Source organism: Myxine glutinosa, chromosome 5, assembly GCF_964187855.1.
Source record: "Myxine glutinosa chromosome 5, kmMyxGlut1.1, whole genome shotgun sequence".
Lineage (NCBI taxonomy): Eukaryota > Metazoa > Chordata > Myxini > Myxiniformes > Myxinidae > Myxine > Myxine glutinosa.
In genome coordinates this window covers 30,154,692-30,173,298 of record NC_136265.1, presented here as the reverse complement: position 1 = coordinate 30,173,298, position 18,607 = coordinate 30,154,692, and the positions used below count along the sequence as shown (strand labels likewise).

The window sequence follows — 18,607 nt, the reverse complement described above, 5'->3', positions numbered from 1 at the left end:
TGAGTGATCAATGTTGAAAAAAGTGATTGGTTGAGTCAGTGATCCGATCACGTGGGTCCTACACACGTTATTGACGCAAAGATCGCTAGAGGTCTTCTCAGAACAATGACTGTACGTTAGAAAACATAAACGTCATCCACACTGTCCGTGATGGACCTATAGCTCCATACTTAAATTGAGGTGAAAATATGCCTAAAATTCCCAAAAAATTTCACCTTAAATTATTCAGAATAAAATATTGAAAACGGCATGATTGTTATGTTTTTATGTGACCATAATATCACTTCTCCAGAAAATATAGCAATATCATGGGTATATTACACTGTTTTGACGACAACAAACTTGTAATGTGCGAGGTTGTAAAAAAACGGGGGGGGGGTGCTTAACTTAATTCTTTGTGTATATTATTATCCACAAGGCCTCGGCCTAAGTAGTAATAAAAAGACATTTCTTACCCTCATCAACTCTCGTTTAGCGACAGCAGTTCGAGGTCTCTTCAAAGTCGGCGTGGAACATGAAGTCTGGGCCTGGGGCAAGATGGTAGGCATTGCAAATTCAGTGTCGGCGCCAGTGGCCTGAGTGGGCGACATCATCATCATCGACGTAGACGGTGTTATATTCTTCGACGTGGTGGCTGGTGAAGCAAGTGTCCTGCAGGTACCCTCTGGGTATTTGGATGGGATTTGCAAAGGCTTCAAGCCAAAAAGTTGACATAGCACCGGTTCAAAATGTTCACTGCAAAGCCTCGTCTACTTGGTAGGACCTTTCCATCGTGCTCAAGTTCGTCGGACAAACCTCTTCCAAGTGTTATTACTGGTAACATCCTTCGGGAATTCATGCAGTGTTCGCACAAAAGGCTCCGAGACTTTGCTGCACCCGTACAAAACACAACTATAAACCATTTAGAATCTGATATGCAGGACAATATAACGAGAATAGAAACACTCCACACTATTGTATTATATTGTAAACCATTTGTAAATTATTTCCGGCTTCCCCATCACCTTGTGTGATGTCATACTGTGCATGGGCATGTGGTCTAAGATTTGCAGAAGCGTTTTCGTCGATGGTCTATTTGTTGGCGCATTTAAGGTCGGATTACAAGGAAACGACTTCACGGGTTGATTTTTATTTTTTTAGATTATGTTGTCATGTCAATGTCATGTCAATCAAAGATCATGGAGAAGCATTTAACTAAAAAAAATTTTTGGGGTCTGGAGTCTTCCTTTAAGATAGACTGAAGTGAATGCAGTCATGCTAAAAATTGGCCTTTAAAACCCTACTCAAATCGTCCATATTATGGGAGACAGACAAACATTGTTTTATATATGGGTAGATACAATTGCACAGGAATAAATGAAATGTCAGGAATATCGTATTACGTCCTTGTTCGTTTAAACACCAACAATGTTCATACGTTCCACTTTTCCCTTATGCATAAGTGTAAATAACGAAGGCAACACACACAATGTATGAATGAAAGCAGAATTTAATAGCGAACAAAAAGGCAATGGTATGAAAATCTTTCAATCTGGAGGAGTTCCTGTCAAGCCTGTCGGTACACCCCACCAAGAATTCAACCCCTGCCACTCGACCACCAGGCCCGCCCACAATCATTCACCAACTTAGAATATTCATAATCAACAACAACAATTTCAATAGGCAAAATCAATAACAAATGTGATTAATTTCATGGAACTGACAAATAATGTTCATCTCACCACAGTTGGGGTGTTCTAACTGATTTCCCCTGAACATCATATTATCAGCTGATTGCCCATCTTCTGTTACTTCTTCTTCTTGCCCTTGCCCTTGCCATTGCTTCTGCATTCAACTGCCTCCGCCTGTCAGCTTCCTCTTGTGTCTCGGTCTCCACCATTTTCGCTCTCCTTTGCCTTGCATATCTTCTCCGCCTGTCAGTAGCCTAGTCAAAAAATCTGAAAATGTGCCTTTATAGAATGATTGAGGCATTTTTGAGTAAAAGCAAACAAACCACTTTTTCTGGGGTAGTTTTTCATGCTGAATATGAATCTGTTGTTTGCCAAGCCCAAAAATGCGTAATTAGGTCACTAATCAAGGTCAAAGGTCAATGAGTGCAAAATTCAATTTTTTTGAAAAAATGCTTTATTTTACATCCCCTATCTGTACATTTCAATTATTTTACAATATTTTGTCTAGTAAGGTTGCTAAAGCTTTTCAAAATCTTATTTTTAAAGGAAAACGTGAGGACACATCTATGCTCATTTGCCTTTATCTCTGTAAGGGGCGACAATTAGTTTTTGCGTAATTTGCTTGCAGTTTAACCTCTAAATGCACAATGGGGCAGAGTTTTTATGCTCCTATTGATGGTCTAGAGATAGATTTTATAAAGACAGAATCTAAATGTCACCGGTAAACAACATAGGTCAAAGGTCAATGAGTGCGAAAGTCTTGCAATGACGTAACAGTTACTTGCACTTGAAACCATCCCTTTCACTCAACAGTGAAAGTGGCTTCATCTTTCTGACCCCAATGCATTTGCCATGTTTGTCAAATCATTTCCATTCAGACAGAGCAGGGTGTTCTTCAATAGACCCTTAATGATGAAGAATGAATCTAATAGCCTAGCATAAGCCATCTAGTTCGTACCCTAGGCATCAGGCATTAAACATTTCAGGAGTACAGGTAAGGGTCTTTTTAAGATTGTTAAAAAATGAAATATAAAATCAAATGAAAGTAAAGGAATGCATTCTTCTTTGGTGAGATACATGTACATACAAATGTGTAATGTATGCTTGACATCTCACATCATAGGCAGGCCTACATACATGTACATTTACCTAACAGTAGCAAAAAGACAGGCAGGGCATGGGCATTGACGATGAGTGCCTAATGCATCTACCACTAATGAATTAGTTATATCGGTTAGATGTTTTGTCTTGAAGAAGCTTTACTTTGTGTCTTTGAGAATAAGATTAAAACCCGGGCCAACACTGCCTGCGCTTATTCGATCATTTAAGGGCTGTTGCAGTATATCATACAACGTTGTAGTTTTCATGGTCAGAACATGCGTGCCTGGTGCTTAGTTTGGTTTCTGTTTCTCCCCTCAGGCCAACCATGGAACCTATTGCCAGCCTCAAGCGACAGCGTGAGGATGTGTCGTTTGAACTTTGTATCATTTGTCAGGGAACTAGCCAGGTCAAAGATACGATTTTCAACCAGACAAACCAGGGTATTGCTGCCATCAGAGAGGCGACCGAGCTCCGATGCAAACTTAGACACTATGAATTTCGATCAGCCGTGGACAGGCTTTCGACTCTCTTTGCAGAGCCTCCAGAAAGTCTCCCCAAACTTAAATGGCATAAGCTATGTTACTCTGCATACACACACAAGGGGAAAATAAATGCTAAGCTAGCCAAGGAACAATCGAAAAACGAAAAAGATCCTGAAAGAAAGAGTGTTTCGGCTGAAGCATGTCCGTTTTTACGCAGTAGTACTACTAAGATGAACTGGACATTGTGTATGTTCTGCCAGAACTTTGACAAGAAGCAGAAGACAAGTCGTGTCACAACCTTCAAAATGAGTAATGAAATTACGGAAAAAGCTAAATTTGTACATAACATCTTAGTCCGTACTGCAAATGAGAATGATTTAATCTCAGCTGAGGCATGTTACCATGTTAACTGTCTTAGTAAATTCTTTAGGGATGTCAAAAGGGCGGAAACTGAAAGCAAATCAGCAGACATGGCGATATCATGGTTGTGTCAAGAGCTGCGTCACTCTGCTGAGAAAGGGCACGTATTTGAACTATCTGCAGTGTTCGAGAGGTACAAAGAGTTAGCCAGTGAGTGCGACGGCACAATTCCTACATCGTATCTTAGTAGACTGGGGACTTTTAAAGAAACTTTGTCGAATTGCATTGGGGACATTTATGAATTTCTTGTGCTAAGAAATTTGGCGCCTTCAGAGAAACAAACTTTGCTTCTTCCACGACATTTCAGTCACATACCTCTTTCAGAAATGGTGTGCGGTCAGAACAGTGCAGACTATATTCCCATATTTAGACAACAGGATGATCATTTTCTGTCTTTAGTGCACGTTGCTCTGCAACTCCGCAGTGATATCATGTCACATCCTGCATTCGAAGGTTGCGATGTAAGCGAAAAAGCAGAGTTGGCAAGTGTACCACCATCTGTACTCATGTTTGTGAATATCTTGCTTGGAGGCCAAAGTAGTGTCGATGCTGAGTTTGACGAAAGTGAGATGTCTGAAACTGGTTGGGTGAAGAAGACAAGGGTCCTTAGCATTGGACAAGACATGGTCTATGGTGTATGTGGAGACAAGAAGGCACCGCCTAAACACGTTGGAATGGGTATGACGCTGCACCAGTCAACTCGATCAAAGAAATTAGTTGAGCTATTCCATAATGCTGGGCACATAATCAGCTATAACCGGGTTCTTAGGTATGACACTGCCATGGCTGAAAACACTCTGAAAGCGCTTGATCAAGAAACTGGGGCAGTTGTTACCAGCAACCTGGTTTCGGGACGATTTGTGCATTTTTCTGGCGACAATATTGACATCAATGACTCTACCCTAGATGGCAAAAATACATTTCACGCTACTCAGTTAGCTGCCTGGCAGAGGGGGCCATCTGCTGAAAGCGGTCTTGGAGACATCAAACCATCCAATACGTCAACGTTGGATATACCAACAGCAGTTGAAAAGATCCAACAACAGCAGTTTCCGACACCATCAAAGAAGGTCACAGAAGATGCTGAAAAGTTCATTTGCCATATCTACAAGGAACCATCTGAGAACTGTAATCAAGCCCGCATTAAACTGTTCAACAAATGCCATGCAACGGAGACCCTACCTCCATCTAGTGATGCAGCAAAGTTCCACATAGAGCGTGCAAACTACCAAAGTTTCATTTGGAGAGAGGCCAGTAATCCAATGACAGATCTGCCACCGCCGACTGATTGTGGATGGAAACTCGTTGATGACAAGTTGTCACCGGTTCTTACAACTTTACCGTCAATTCCAAAGGGATGCCGAGAACTTACTCAGTGTGGTTGCAAGAAAGGTTGCAGTTCTGATAGTTGCTCTTGTCGGAAGTGGGGGAAACAGTTCTGCACTGAGGCCTGCAAGTGCAATGCCAGTGAAACACCATGTCGAAACAGGCCAAAGTAGGGGGGGGGGTCAGAGCTTACACAGTTAAGCTAATTGGCATTCCCCTGGATGGCTCCTCCTTCCAGCCAATCAGTCTGACAGACTGCAATTGATTCAGGATTAATTAAGAATACATGTGATAATGATCAACTGCCTGCACTCCAAACATGTTTGCCATGAAGTGCATTTTGCGCCTTGTGCCATGTAAGTGCACTTTGCGCCTTGTGACCGTTAGCCTTAATTAAGTGGCTAATTAGTCAAATATTGACATTTAGTGTAGAAAACAATCTTGCTATTATATAGGACTCAGGTAAACCACTTCACTGATGGTATTTAAGGCAACAATTCAAGTGAATTAAAACAGTATGTCAAAAAACGAAAAGTTGCTTCATTACGGATATATTCACAAAAATCTGATTTATTCCCTTCACAATTCCCTTTACTTTCATAATTGTGAAAAGCTGTAGTAACCTTACCAGACAAAATACTGTAAAATAATTGAAATGTACAGATAGGTGATGTAAAATAAAACATTTTTTCAAAAATTTTGAATTTTGCACTCATTGACCTTTGACCTTGATTAGTGACCTAAGTACGCATTTTTGGGCTTGGCAAACAACAGATTCGTATTCAGCACGAAAAACTACCCCAGAAAAAGTGGTTTGCTTGCTTTTACTCAAAAATGCCTCATGAATTCACGTTTCCCAGAAATTTGACTAGACTACAGCCTCTTCTTGGCTTTCCTTCTTGCGGCGCTCCCTCCTGTATATCACCTGTGAGGCTCGTCTCGCAGCTACTTGGTTTTGATCGTGTCTGGCTCTTTGTCTTCGTTTCTTCTCTCGGGCGAATCGCTTTCTTCTTTCAGCAGCGCTTTCACCTCTTGCCTGAAATAAATCGTTTTTAGACTTTTAGTGTGTCTGTTATTGCTTAAAATACAGTGTGACCGACAGAGATAAACACTATCTAATAAATCATGAAGAAAGTTTGTGTTTGTTTGTTTATGCATTCGTACCCTGCAGGAACCAGCACAACCAAACTTTACATGCTCTCCTCTCATCCAGAGAAAGGTCAAAGGAGATGTTTGGATAAAAAAAAATTGAAAAATTTAATCACATAATTGGCCTTCAGGCCTCATTCGAGTCTTGTGCTTATACACTGCCTGCCTTTTTTCTCCCGGAAGCAATATGTTTTGTGAAAATAGTATGTTAAGGTTGTACATAATGATTTGATGTCAAAAACATAAATTTAATAATGATAGTGTTTACATTTGTGCCTGTTATTAAACATATTGCGCTTTGCACAGGTTTATTATAACACTTCCGTGTTCAGGCCTCGATTGAGTATGTGCTTATACCCTGCCTGGGTTTTTATCTCTGGAGCGATCGAGTAATACGATTTGTGATTGGCATGCAGGAAATATGTAAATACAGTGCCTTCAGAAAGTATTCACACCCCATGACTTTTTCACATTTTGTTGTTACAGCCTTAATTTAAAATGGATGAAATTGAATAATGTCACCATTCTACACAAAATACCCAATAATAACAATGTGAAAACATGTTTTTTTAATTATTTTTTTACAAATTCATTGAAAATTAAATACAGAAATATGTAATATACAGTGCATTCAAAAAGTATTCAGACCCCTTCACCTTTTTCACATTTTGTTATGTTGCAGCCTGATGCTGAAATCGTTTAAATTCATTTTTTCCCTCATCAATCTGCACTCAATACCCCATAATGACAAAGAGAAAACAGGATTTTAGAAAGTTTTGCAAATTTATTAAAAAGAAAAAACTGAAATATCACATTGACATAAGTATTCATACCCTTTGCTATGACACTTGAAATTTAGCTCAGGTGCCTCCTCCATCATAAAAGAGACCATTGTGATCACACAGTCATGTTAAAAAATTGGCCTTTAAAACCCTACTCAAATCGGCCTCATGAACAAGGACAGAACCATATACACTGTTTTATACAAAGGTAGATAAGGCACTTGTATGGCTTTTCCCTAGGAGGTCCTCACTCCTCATGTGTGCCTGGTAGAAAGATTTCTGAGTGTGTGATTTGTTGCAAACATGACACTTGTATGGTGTTTCACCAATATGTATCCTCAGGTGATTCCGATACGTTGAGATGTCAGAAAATAATGCGAAGCATACACAACACTTGAACTTATTCTCTGAAGCGTGAATTCTCATGTGTACCTGATAGGTTGAAAAGCAATCAAACGATTGATTGCACATGGTGCACCTGCATAACTTTTCACAAGTGAGAATCTTCATTTGTTCTCGTCGATGAATACTTTTCTGTTTGTCATCCATAGACTTCTTGTGTTGCTGTGAAGAATTTTCAGGAAACGTGACAGTATTCTTCCTAAGCGACAACGTCCTTATGATCGCGGTCCGTCTCTCTGAAGATTGGTCAGAAAAAAGAGATTTGTCACAGGGATGTAAAAACATTAACACACGACGATGCATTTTTAAAGCAGCCATGAATCAGGAAACTTACACTTTGAAGACTACTTCACCTGAAAGCCAATCAACATGTTTTTGAACAAACCGTTTGCTTTTTTTTTTTTTTTCTGGTATCCAAGATTGAGGCTCGTGTAAGAGCTAACATTACTGCCCAAAAAAAAAAAAACACATAAACGGACACTCTTGCAAGGACTTTAAAACCATGTGAGTGGGAGAGAGGTACAAAAGTAGAACAGAATTAAAGTTTCCGTGTAAAACTTATTGACGAGACTTCAGGGACGGATTAGTGTGGAGACCTTTACACAGGGAACCTTTGTAATCACATTGCGAAACTAGCAGGTGTTTATTTAGTGCTCTTCAATTTGAAGTGTCGGAAAAATATCAAGTATATGCAGTACTAAATAAAAACGTACATATTTCTTTGACCGATTATATCAGTGTTCGAGTCATGTGTTGTCGGGTAGGTCGACAGACAATTTAGCAAAAGTCTTTTCTTTAGAAATATCTCACTTATAAAACAATCATGGACCTGAATGCATCGGCTCCACCTTCTACAATCATGACTCATGGAAATAACTAAATAAATATACCACAACCATTTTCCATAGTCATTAAATTCATTTTGAGTTCCTGATTTCTATTACTGTATTATATAACTCGGTTCAATCTGGCACTTCTTTGCACCTGATTTTCGTGAATATGACATCACACATTCCTGTATTTCAACAAGACAGTGTGCACAAATTGAATGAATCACCGACTGCAGGAATTTGGTCAAATAAAAAAAGAAATTAATCATATTTTGGAGTTTAACAAACATTGGAAAAACAGTTTTGTCATAGAAAGATTTCTGGTGGTGTATTCACGATGCGTTTGCTACATTATCTGTTTAACAGTTGCAAGAATCACTGACTAAAGGTGAGTAATTTGTCCACCCATTGAATGGCTTACCACATGGTACACACCACAACGCGGCCTCTGAGAAGATCTTGGCATTGGTTTTGCTTCCAAAATCACCAATCATACATCTTTTAGTCAAATTATCATGAAACAACAAAAACTGCTCTCATCAAATCTCTCAAGTATTTTTCATGCCACGGCTTGACGTTCTAAACAAAATCCTTTTGAGAGCAAATTTCGTTCTTATTCAAAAGGGAAGTGATCTCGATATGGTTGAGACTAAATAAATGTGAACAAGGTGGAATTAGGAATAGCCAATTCAATCAAAAAATCGCTCTATACTTTATAAACTTTTCAGCTCACCAGTTGCGTTGCAGGAATCTTCATTCAGCTCTTCCTTCATATGGATTGAGGTTGAAGTTGGAAGAGAGTCATCCTGCAGACATCGCCCTTCAACTTGACCAGTTTCACCTGCACAATATCCAATGTTAGAGCTGTCCAGTAATTTAATTCTTCGATAAATTCCCACCCCACCCCCATAATTCCACTTTTCCTTTTTCTTTTTTCCTTTTGCCATGGTCTGGAATATTGAAAAGTGATCCCTGCCTCAACAATCAGCTTAACAGTCCAGGTCGGCTCTCATATGTAGCCTAAGCAACTTTTTCGAGAAGATACTCCAAAATACTGTATTGGCCAAAAATATTGGCACCTTAGCACTTTTTTCAATTCCAGAAAATTGTTGAAATTAAAAAATATTTTGGTATCCACATATGTATATCTTTGGTTTGCAGTGGAGCAAAAAAAAAAAAAAAAAAAAAAAAAAAAAAAAGGTGAAAAAGATTACTAAATCTTAGCTTATTCCACACATAAATCCTAAAATGGCCCAGACAATATTAATGGCATCTTTTAGAAGTTGTTAGAAATAATTAGATTTCAAGCAGGTGATTCTCCTTTACTTTGGAACTGAACTCATGAATCTAATCTAATTACTCATGAATCTACGCAGTGGCATGCATCTGTAATCCAGCTTCTCGGAGGCTTGGGTTGGGGGATCGGCATGAGGACGAGGTTGCACCTGCTCTGTATCTCTCTGTGTCGATCGGGCGTCCACACCAAGCTCAGCATCAATATGGGGAGTTGGGGGTAGTCTCGTGCTCTCCAGGTCCCCCAAGGAGAGACGAACCGAACCAGGCCAGTAACGGAGCAGGTTAAAGTCACCGTGCTGATCAGTGGTTGGACAGCGCTTGTGAATCTCGTGGACAGCATAATCACCTGCTTGAAATCATTAGATTTCAAGCAGGTGATTCTCCTTTACTTTGGAAATGAACTCACCTGCAGTGAGTTGCAGGTGCTTGCAATTTTAAAAAAAATTCACCCATTCAACCAGTTTGAATAGAAAAAAAAGGAGTCATTCTGCTGTTTTGTGTCACTGTGTGTACCACAATGAGCATGGAGAAAAGAAAGAAAACAAGAGAATTGTCTGAGGTCAGACACAAGATTGTAGCCAAGCATAGACAATCTAAAGGTGACAAGTCCATCTCCAGAGACCTTGATGTTCCTGTGTCCACCATACGCAATGTTATCAGGAAGTTTAAGGCCCATGGCACTGTAGCCAACCTCCCTGGACGTGGCCGCAAGAGAAACTTTGATCGAAGATTGCAGCAAATGATTGCTCGAATAGTGGAGAAAGCACCTCGATCAACTGCCAAACAGATTCAATCTGACCTTCAGACACAAGGTATGACAGTTTCAACTCGCACCATCCATCGCCGTTACGGATTCGGCCCTAATAATGGTTGTTATTGTTACCATTGTTGGTTCTAGATATTATGCTTATTGTGGCTTGAGGGAAAGGGTTATTGTGGTTAAAAGGTTTAAAAGCACTCCTGGTAAAATGTGGCCAGAAATCGGATCGTGACCCGGAAGACAAAGGGAGCAAAGAAGAAGAGCGCGTGAGGCAGAGGTGAACAGAGGCGTTTTGTAACAGCTCCGCATCCAGCGTGGTCGAGCGTCCATGGAGAGGGAACTTTGAGTCCTGGAAAGGAATCTCGTGCGATCGTTGATAGCGCTGGTGTCGTGGAAAAGCCTGCGAAGCCAGGTACAGGTGGGAGATTCCGGAGAATCTTCGCCTAGCGGCTGCGGCCTGTGGAAGGACCGACCGCCATTTTGGGGACCTCGCGCGTCGTTCGCGAACCCTTGGTAAGCCGCGTCCACTGATCCCACCCTCCGGTGGTTTGCCGAGGATGTGTGTGCGCGACAGCGGCCTTTGAAGAATACGGTGCGGTTCGCGACTGCACGGTGTATGTGCACGTTTGGATAGCGTCTTTGGGATTCCTCTTTCCACCGCCAATTGGGGTTGTCTGGGACCACGTGACGGTCCCCGCCTTACCTACATCTCCTTACCCGCCTCATCGCCATCGCCTCTTCGCCGGGAGCACCATTGTGTTCTAGAGACATTGAGAAGGACTCTGTTTCAGTCCCTGGGGGTGCCGTGAGTTTGAGCTAGGTTACCTTCTTAAGATTGGATTGTAGGGTGGATTTGCCCCCCATTGTTGTATGGTTCTTTTTTGTGTGCTTAATATATTGATTGTTCATCACCCTTGGTGTGGTTTCATTATTGATTAATTTCAACCAAGGATAACATATTTTTCTGCCGGGGACCCTCTCGGGGTTCGGAGGTTTACCGAGACCAGTGAATAGGGGAGGACCCCGTAACAATCATCAACTCAATGAAAGGGGGTTCTATGGTAGGATACCCAGGAGGACCCCACTGCTGAGAGAGAGACATAAGCCTGACTGGAATTTGCCAAAACACACCTGAGCAAGCAAAAATCCTTCTGAGAGAATATCCTGTGGACAAATGATACCAAATTAGAGCTTTTTGGTAAAGCACATCATCTCTATGTTTACAGAAAACAAAATGAAGCCTTCAAAGAAAAGAACACCTTCTCTACAGTCAAACATGGAGGAGGTTCAGTGATGTTTTGGGGTTGCTGTGCTGCCTCTGGCACTGGGTGCGTTGAATCATGAAATCAAGAGATTACCAAGGCATTTTGGAGGGCAATGTTCAACCGTGTCAGAAAGCTGGGTCTGCGTCGAATATCATGCGTCTTGCAGCAAGCAGGACAATGACCCCAAACACACTTCAAAAAGTCAGCAATGAGTCCAGATCGAAATCCCATTGAACACCTGTGGGGAGATCTGAAAACAGCAGTTGGGAGAAGGCACCCTTCAAATCTGGGAGAACTGGAGCAGTTTGCACAAGAAGAGTGGGCCAAACTGCCAGTAGAGAGGGGTAGGAAGCTCATTCATGGCTCTAGGAAGCGCTTGACTGCAGTTATTTTGTCCAAAGGCTGTGCTACCAATATTAAGTCTAGGGTGTCAATAATTTTGTCAATGTCATTTCTTTTTATTTTCTGATTTAAAAAGATATATTAAGTTCTGAATCAAAAATAAAGTTTCTGTAATATTAACAGTGAAATACAAAATTGTGGAGACCAAATACTTTTGTCAATTTCAACTTATTCTTCGAGAAAATTTTTCGAGAGTTATTTGAAAAAAGTGCAAGGGTGCCAATATTTTTGGCCACGATTGTATATGTAAAAGGTTTTGTGTTTTTGTGTCGTCGTGAGGAAAGTCGAGTTGTGGTTGAAGTGTGAATGTGGGGAATTCACATGTACGCAGGCCATGGCAGTGTCGGAACACGAAAACCATATTTTTGCACTGCAGTGTTTGAGAATTAAATGGCAGTGGGGAAGGGAATGCCATTTTGGATTTTGTGGGTGGGGAAGATGTGTGTGTGTCTGCAGGAATAGATCAAGCTCTGTAGAAAACGGTGACTGAGAAGCTGTGTTCCTTTTGTGAAGCTTTGGATAGTGGAGGAAGGAGGAAGAGGAAGACGTCTCACCCTTGCTAATTCTCTCACCTCGGTCACGCAAGCAAACGGTCGCCTTTTGGCCTCGTGTGTGCCGGCGATGTTCCGGAGCTTTGGCGGAACTTTTGCGATTATGAGGAGGAGAAATAAGGCAGCGGTTTGCGGAGCTCTTGGCGCGTCGGTCGTTAGGAGACAAGAGCGGGAGAGGACTGGCCACACAAAATCCCTTCACGTTCATGGCGATACGGTGGTGTTTCGTGCCATCGTGTGCATCTTTCCCGCGTGCGGCTTCGGGCCACTTTGTGCTGCAGACTTCATTCGTTGGCCTCGCTTGAACAACAACGCTAAGTGCCGGCACTATAAACACCATTTTATTTTCATTAGCTTTTCCCCTGTCTGTATTTTGTGTCAGCATGGAGGGTCCCTCATTTAGGATTTAGTTTTTACCTCTCACCTTTCATGGTTATTTGCATTTATCTTCATTAAATTGTTTACTGTTGCATTTTATCCTTTTTGTCTTGTCTTGTTTGTTTGTGGGTCTCGAAGTACAACCCCGTGTCGGCCGTCCGTCCCAGGTAAGGTTTCGGTCCCTTCCCCATGTGCGCCAGAAATAATCTCACCAAGTTCGGGCATATGCCTCAGAGTTAAAGCTTGTTTCGGCTATCCGCCATCGGGGATCCTAATCTCCAGCGATGCGACTATGTAGCAGATGGGAATGGCATTTTTTCGCCATGCCATACATACATAGGGAGTACTGGCGTAATCTCTGATTAGCAAAAGTATCGAGGACATTTTCAAATTAAGTGCCGTCATGAAGTAGCACGGACATTTTCATTGAGCAAAAAACAGATAAAATATTGCACCATTTTTTATTTCATGTTTTTTTGGCAAGACCTGCAAATAATTTTGGACCACGTGTCTCGTTTTTAACCTTGGCAAAACAGGTTCTCTGCCACATCCTTCGTACTTTATCCAGAGTTGATTTGGAAAGCCCAATGTGAAAGAAACGTTGTGAACTTGTGGCCACAGATAACCATAAGATATTGAAGGTCAGTCCGTTCTTTACCACTTGGAATTTTTATTACAAATGAGATTCAACAAGAGCAAGAAATGCTTTGCAATACATGTCCCCTACCTATGTGACATTTTCAAAGTCCAAAAACGGCATACCCCAGAAAAATTGACGAAACGCCCTGAAACTCGAACTTGTTCTGTAACTTATCATAATAACGCCATGTAAATAAAGCAACCCCCTCTGAGTGAAACTGCCAAATCCAGAACCACTGCTCACCTCACTCATTTATTCCTCTTTATTCCCCACCTGTGGAACCACCTTTCACACTCTCTCCACATTCGTGGATTCGACATTTGCAGCATTTTTCAGGAACGTATCCTCCGCGAATGTCGGGGTCCGACTACTTTCAATTTGAATATTATTCAAGGTTTTTACCTTGTGAGGGAGAACCATTTGTCGGTTCGGGTTCCAACTTCACCACTACAATAGAAGATTCTGCCAAGAAACAAAATGTGCTTTAAACAGACAAAGAGGAATGGAATAAAGATTACGAACATACAGTTACATTAAAGAGCAAATACATCCACTCATGTGCAGCTTCATGCACAAAAGGGGGAAAAAGCACATCCTATTGATACAGGCTTGCTGGCCGGATCACGAGTGGCTTCTCCCGACACGCTTCCTGACCTGTGACCCTGACGCCGACGGTGGCACGACATAAGTAGGTCGGTGGCACGACAAGTTGCTAAGCAACCATAGACTCCATCCGAGATCAATTTAGGTAGGGACCTCGCGTCCAATTCCCGCGTTACTTTCCCAACAAATAAATGCCCCTAGATAGGGAATCGTGCTCTCGCCTTCCCACTCGTACAACTCAAGAACGGCCGAGGGGAACTGCAAGTGGAAAATCAGCTAATCTGACCATAGTGAAACAGGGGGGCAAAACTCCCACATTTACACACTAGTGGCTAACCAACGGAGAAAGAGACAATCAGGCAGGTTGGAAACGATCGGTCATGTTAATAAACAGGCACGTATGTACAAACAATGTAGTGTCACAAAATAAAGTCTTACCCTTAGCAAGCAAGCTCCTTAGTAAACTTGTCATTAAACTACAGACATGGGTGCCTCAGTCACTCCGTGAAATGAGACAAGATAGCCAGAGAGAGGAAGAAGAAGGTGGGGCTTGTTAGCGACCACTCGTTCACCAAACATGAGACTTGAGCTCACGTTGGTCCCAATGTGAAAAGGAGAGGGAGGGAAAGAAGTGAGGGCGATGGTGTGGTGCGTCATGTGGGGAGAGATGCAGGTGAATGCTTCGTATTGCGTTAGAGGAAATCGTGAATGCAAATCGGTAACCCAGCCCTGGACGGTTTGAGTGTGCAACCGTCGATTGCTCTTGTGCGTTCCAATTGAACGATGAGAAATATGAACAGAGAGAGAAGATAGTGTAAATCTGTGCTGTTCAAGGAAAGAACTCCATGGCTTATCCACTCGCCACGCGGCACCAGGTGTCGCTCCCAGCGGATCCCGGCCTCACAGCCGAGATCCCGGCTACCTCCTTGCAGAATACGTCTGGCTCTCATTGTTCCATGAATGCACACAGCTCTCTTCACCTTCAAGTGCATGGTTTATAAAGTCCTGGGAGAGGCATGGTCTGAGGATCTAGCGCTGCTTGTTTCTCATGGGTGTTGCCTCTGCATTGGTGCACTTCCTTTGTTCTGCTGCCCTCATTGGCTGAGCCCATAGTCCCTCATTGAAGGTGTCCCACTGGCCCAGACAGCACACAAGCACTGCACAGGACAGAGTGGCACCGAAGTGCTATGGTGCGAGCGCCACACAGGATCCAGTGGCACCCATTCACTATGTAGCAGGTGCCACGTAGGACCCAGTGGTACCCAATCATTGTGATGCAGGTGCCACGCAGGACCCGGTGGTACCCAATCACTGTGATGCAAACACTGCGCAGGACCCTGTGGTACCCAATCACTGTGATGGACGCCGCGCAGGACCCGGTGGTGCCCAATCACTGTGACGCAGGTGCCGCACAAGACTGGGTGGTACCTAATCATTAGCATGCAGATACCGTGCAGGACCGGGTGGTACCTCATTCCTATGATGCAGGCGCCGTGCAGGACCAGGTGGTACCCAAGCGCTATGATGTGTCCGATTGGTAACATGAGTTTTGCGCGAAGGAGCGAGAGTTTAAGAGATGGGAAGAGACAGAAGAAGAGAAGGGATCCAGAAAAGAGGAGTTACAAAGGGAATTCGAACTTGTGACATAAACACAACACATTTCCCTGTCCACTGATACGAAGGGACAGGTAATCCAACTATGCACGATACTATGTATAATTCGAGTGTGTGCTCCATGGTGCACAACCCTCCCTCATGGTGGAAACGCGCAACATAATATTGAAATCGAATTTTACTCTCATGGAAAGTAAAATGGAGAAAATTACATGTACCTGGTTGAAAGAACCACGTACCTTTTCCCAGGTGTATCTCATCACCTCCAACAGGAAGGTTCTGAACGTCCAGGATCTTGAACCCACAGATCTCATCAACCCCTCCTGGACCCCCTCTGTTCCCTCCATCAGAGCTCCACTTGGAGTCCGAGGATCTCGGATCGGGGGTGCAGCTCGGGGGGTCTCGGTCCACGACCCCCAGCACAGAGTCCATAAGGGGGAAGAAGTACAAACCACGACGATCTCTCCCTATTGGTCCAACCAGCTCTCAATGGATCAACTTTCCCAAAATACAAATCGCGAACACACGTGGATATAGACGGGAAGTAAGGTATGATCCCAAGGTGCATTCCTCATTACTTTTATATTTATTTAAACAATCACTCTTTATCGCACAACACACCTGGTGGATCTCTCATAACAGTTACTCTTCTTCTTCGCATATATTAATTATTTTCTTCCCCTAGTAAAGTAAATGTTTTTTTTTCACATCCACACCGATTCAGCTTCGACACAATTATGTTTATTTATTACGTACACAGATTGGCGGGAGTTTGTACTCGCCAAAAGCTCCGCGACACCGCGTGGTTGTTGTTGTTGTGGTGGTTCTTGTGGGGGGTCGAATGCAGCCATTGGTCGGACAGCCCACGGACCCCTCCCACATTTGTCGCTTGACTCCACCCCCCATGGCATGGGACAAAGTGCTGAATTGAAAATACATAGAAAGATCATCGCCAGTCACAACACACAGCGCGGTGAAGCTACCGGGCGCCATCTTGGTCAGCCATTAATGCTGCGTGAAGGCGATTTCCCTCATGCGTTTCGTATTGGTCCACATTTTGTGCAATAGTTTATCAATAATAAACTTGTCATCAGAACTTTAAATAACACTTTCCTTTTTGCAATAAAGTTCGAGAACAAATATTCATTTGGGAGCTTGAACAACGCCCCATTTAAAAAAAATAAAACATACAAAGAGCACGTCTGCCCTGTTTATTTCAGAATTATTTACTTTTGGTCAAAATTGAAAACATGAAATTACCTGTTGTTTTTTATTACATAATAAAAATGATACAAACCAAATTGATCAAATAGACCCAATATTATTATGTGGAGCCTTGTACGCTACTGTACGAACAAAAGGTACCCAGCGTTACTTAGCAACGCCAGGTCGCTCCCCCTCTCCAGCTCCACTCTCCTCACATTCATTTTCCCCCAGATTTCTCCCAATTTTATTCAGAACACCTCGAAATCTATATTATAAAAGGAGCCGTGTTTGTTACTTGGCAAAAAAAAATTTTGACGAGTATGTTGATCACTGCGGTTTGTGTGTTTGTTTGTGTGTGTGTTTGTCTGTCCGCTAACTTATATTTGCCTACAGGTCACAATTTTAAACCGATCTTCACAAAACTTCACCAAATGGTAGGGGTTGTGGTCTGACAAAATCCTATATATTTTTGAGGTCAAAAGGCCAAAAGGTCAACATAGGCCAAAGGTCAACCACTTTTTCAGATTTCTAAAATCCTCCATTTTCATCCGATTGACTTGAAATTTGAAAAGGATTTTCATATCAGGTAACTGAATTCAACCACTAACTAATTTTGAGGCCAACATAGGCCAAAAGGTCAACATAGGCCAAAGGTCAACAACTTTTTTTAAGAACAAAGGATCGGTAGTTTCATTGTGTAAAATGAACCAATGTACCAATAAGAACAACGGATCGGTAGTTTCATTGTGCAAAACCAACCAATGTACCAATAAGAACAACGGATCGGTAGTTTCATTGTGTAAAATGAACCAAGGTACCAATAAGAACAAAGGATCGGTAGTTTCATCTATCTATAATTCCATTAATCTCTGTGTGTATGTGTGTATGTGTGTTTGTATGTGTGTTTGTATGTGTGTATGTGTGTATGTTTGTCTGTGACCGCTGTTTCTCGACAACTACCGGTCCGATATACTTGAAACTTGCCAGGTATATTGCTGGGGACCCGAGGATGTGCCTTTTCAAGGTTTGAAATTAATCGGACAAGTAGTTACCGAGCTATGGCGATTTCTTTACCAAACACTGCAAGCCGTTCGCTTTGGACCAAACCATTGCATGTAAATAGAGGGGGGGGTTCTGTGGTCGTTGCGAATGGACCAAACCATTCATGTAAATAGAGGGGGGGGGGGGGTTCTGTGGTCGTTACTGCCACGTGGTTTCAAAGTTTTTTTTTGTTGTTGTTGTTTGCACGCATGTTTTTTTGCACCCACGTACGGGCACGCCCTAGGATGTTTACACACACACACCCCTACACAAATTTTTTTTTTTTTTTTTTTTTGGCAAGGAACGGGCACCCACGTACGGGCACGTCCTAGCTTATATATAGTACGGGCATGCCCTAGTCTATCTATAATTCCAGTAATCTCTGTGTGTATGTTTGTATGTTTGTATGTTTGTCTGTGACCGCTGTTTCTCGACAACCACGGGTCCGATATACTTTAAACTTGCCAGGTATATTGCTGGGGACCCGAGGATGTGCCTTTTCAAGGTTTCATATTAATCGGACAAGTAGTTACCGAGCTATGGCGATTTTTTACCAAACTCCGCAAGCCGTTCGCTTTGGACCAAACCATTGCATGTAAATAGAGGGGGGGGATTGTCACCGTACTCGCAAGCCGTTCGCTTTGGACCAAACCATTTCATGTAAATAGAGGGGGGGGGGATTGTCACCG

The 18,607-nt window shown here is 42.4% G+C and overlaps 1 protein-coding gene across 4 annotated transcripts; it reads right to left on the bottom strand.

The window, feature by feature from the left end:
• Positions 1 to 1,470: 1,470 nt before the first annotated feature.
• LOC137428655 (uncharacterized) lies at positions 1,471 to 16,473 on the bottom strand. Of its 4 annotated transcripts, none has more exons than XM_078777163.1 (6): positions 15,911 to 16,357; positions 13,857 to 13,916; positions 8,896 to 9,003; positions 7,363 to 7,568; positions 5,877 to 6,035; positions 1,473 to 1,924 (listed from the first exon to the last, which is right to left on the bottom strand). In XM_078777163.1, exons 1-6 carry the CDS (start codon positions 16,101 to 16,103, stop codon positions 1,766 to 1,768), a joined length of 885 nt encoding a protein of 294 aa, XP_078633289.1. In that variant the 5' UTR covers positions 16,104 to 16,357; the 3' UTR covers positions 1,473 to 1,765. The 4 variants fall into 4 exon arrangements, with proteins under 4 accessions (XP_078633290.1, XP_078633289.1, XP_067974659.2 ...); XM_068118558.2 differs by having other exon boundaries at positions 1,625 to 1,920; positions 5,879 to 6,035; positions 15,911 to 16,250; XM_078777164.1 differs by lacking the exon at positions 13,857 to 13,916 and having other exon boundaries at positions 1,471 to 1,924; positions 15,911 to 16,473.
• Positions 16,474 to 18,607: the final 2,134 nt, after the last annotated feature.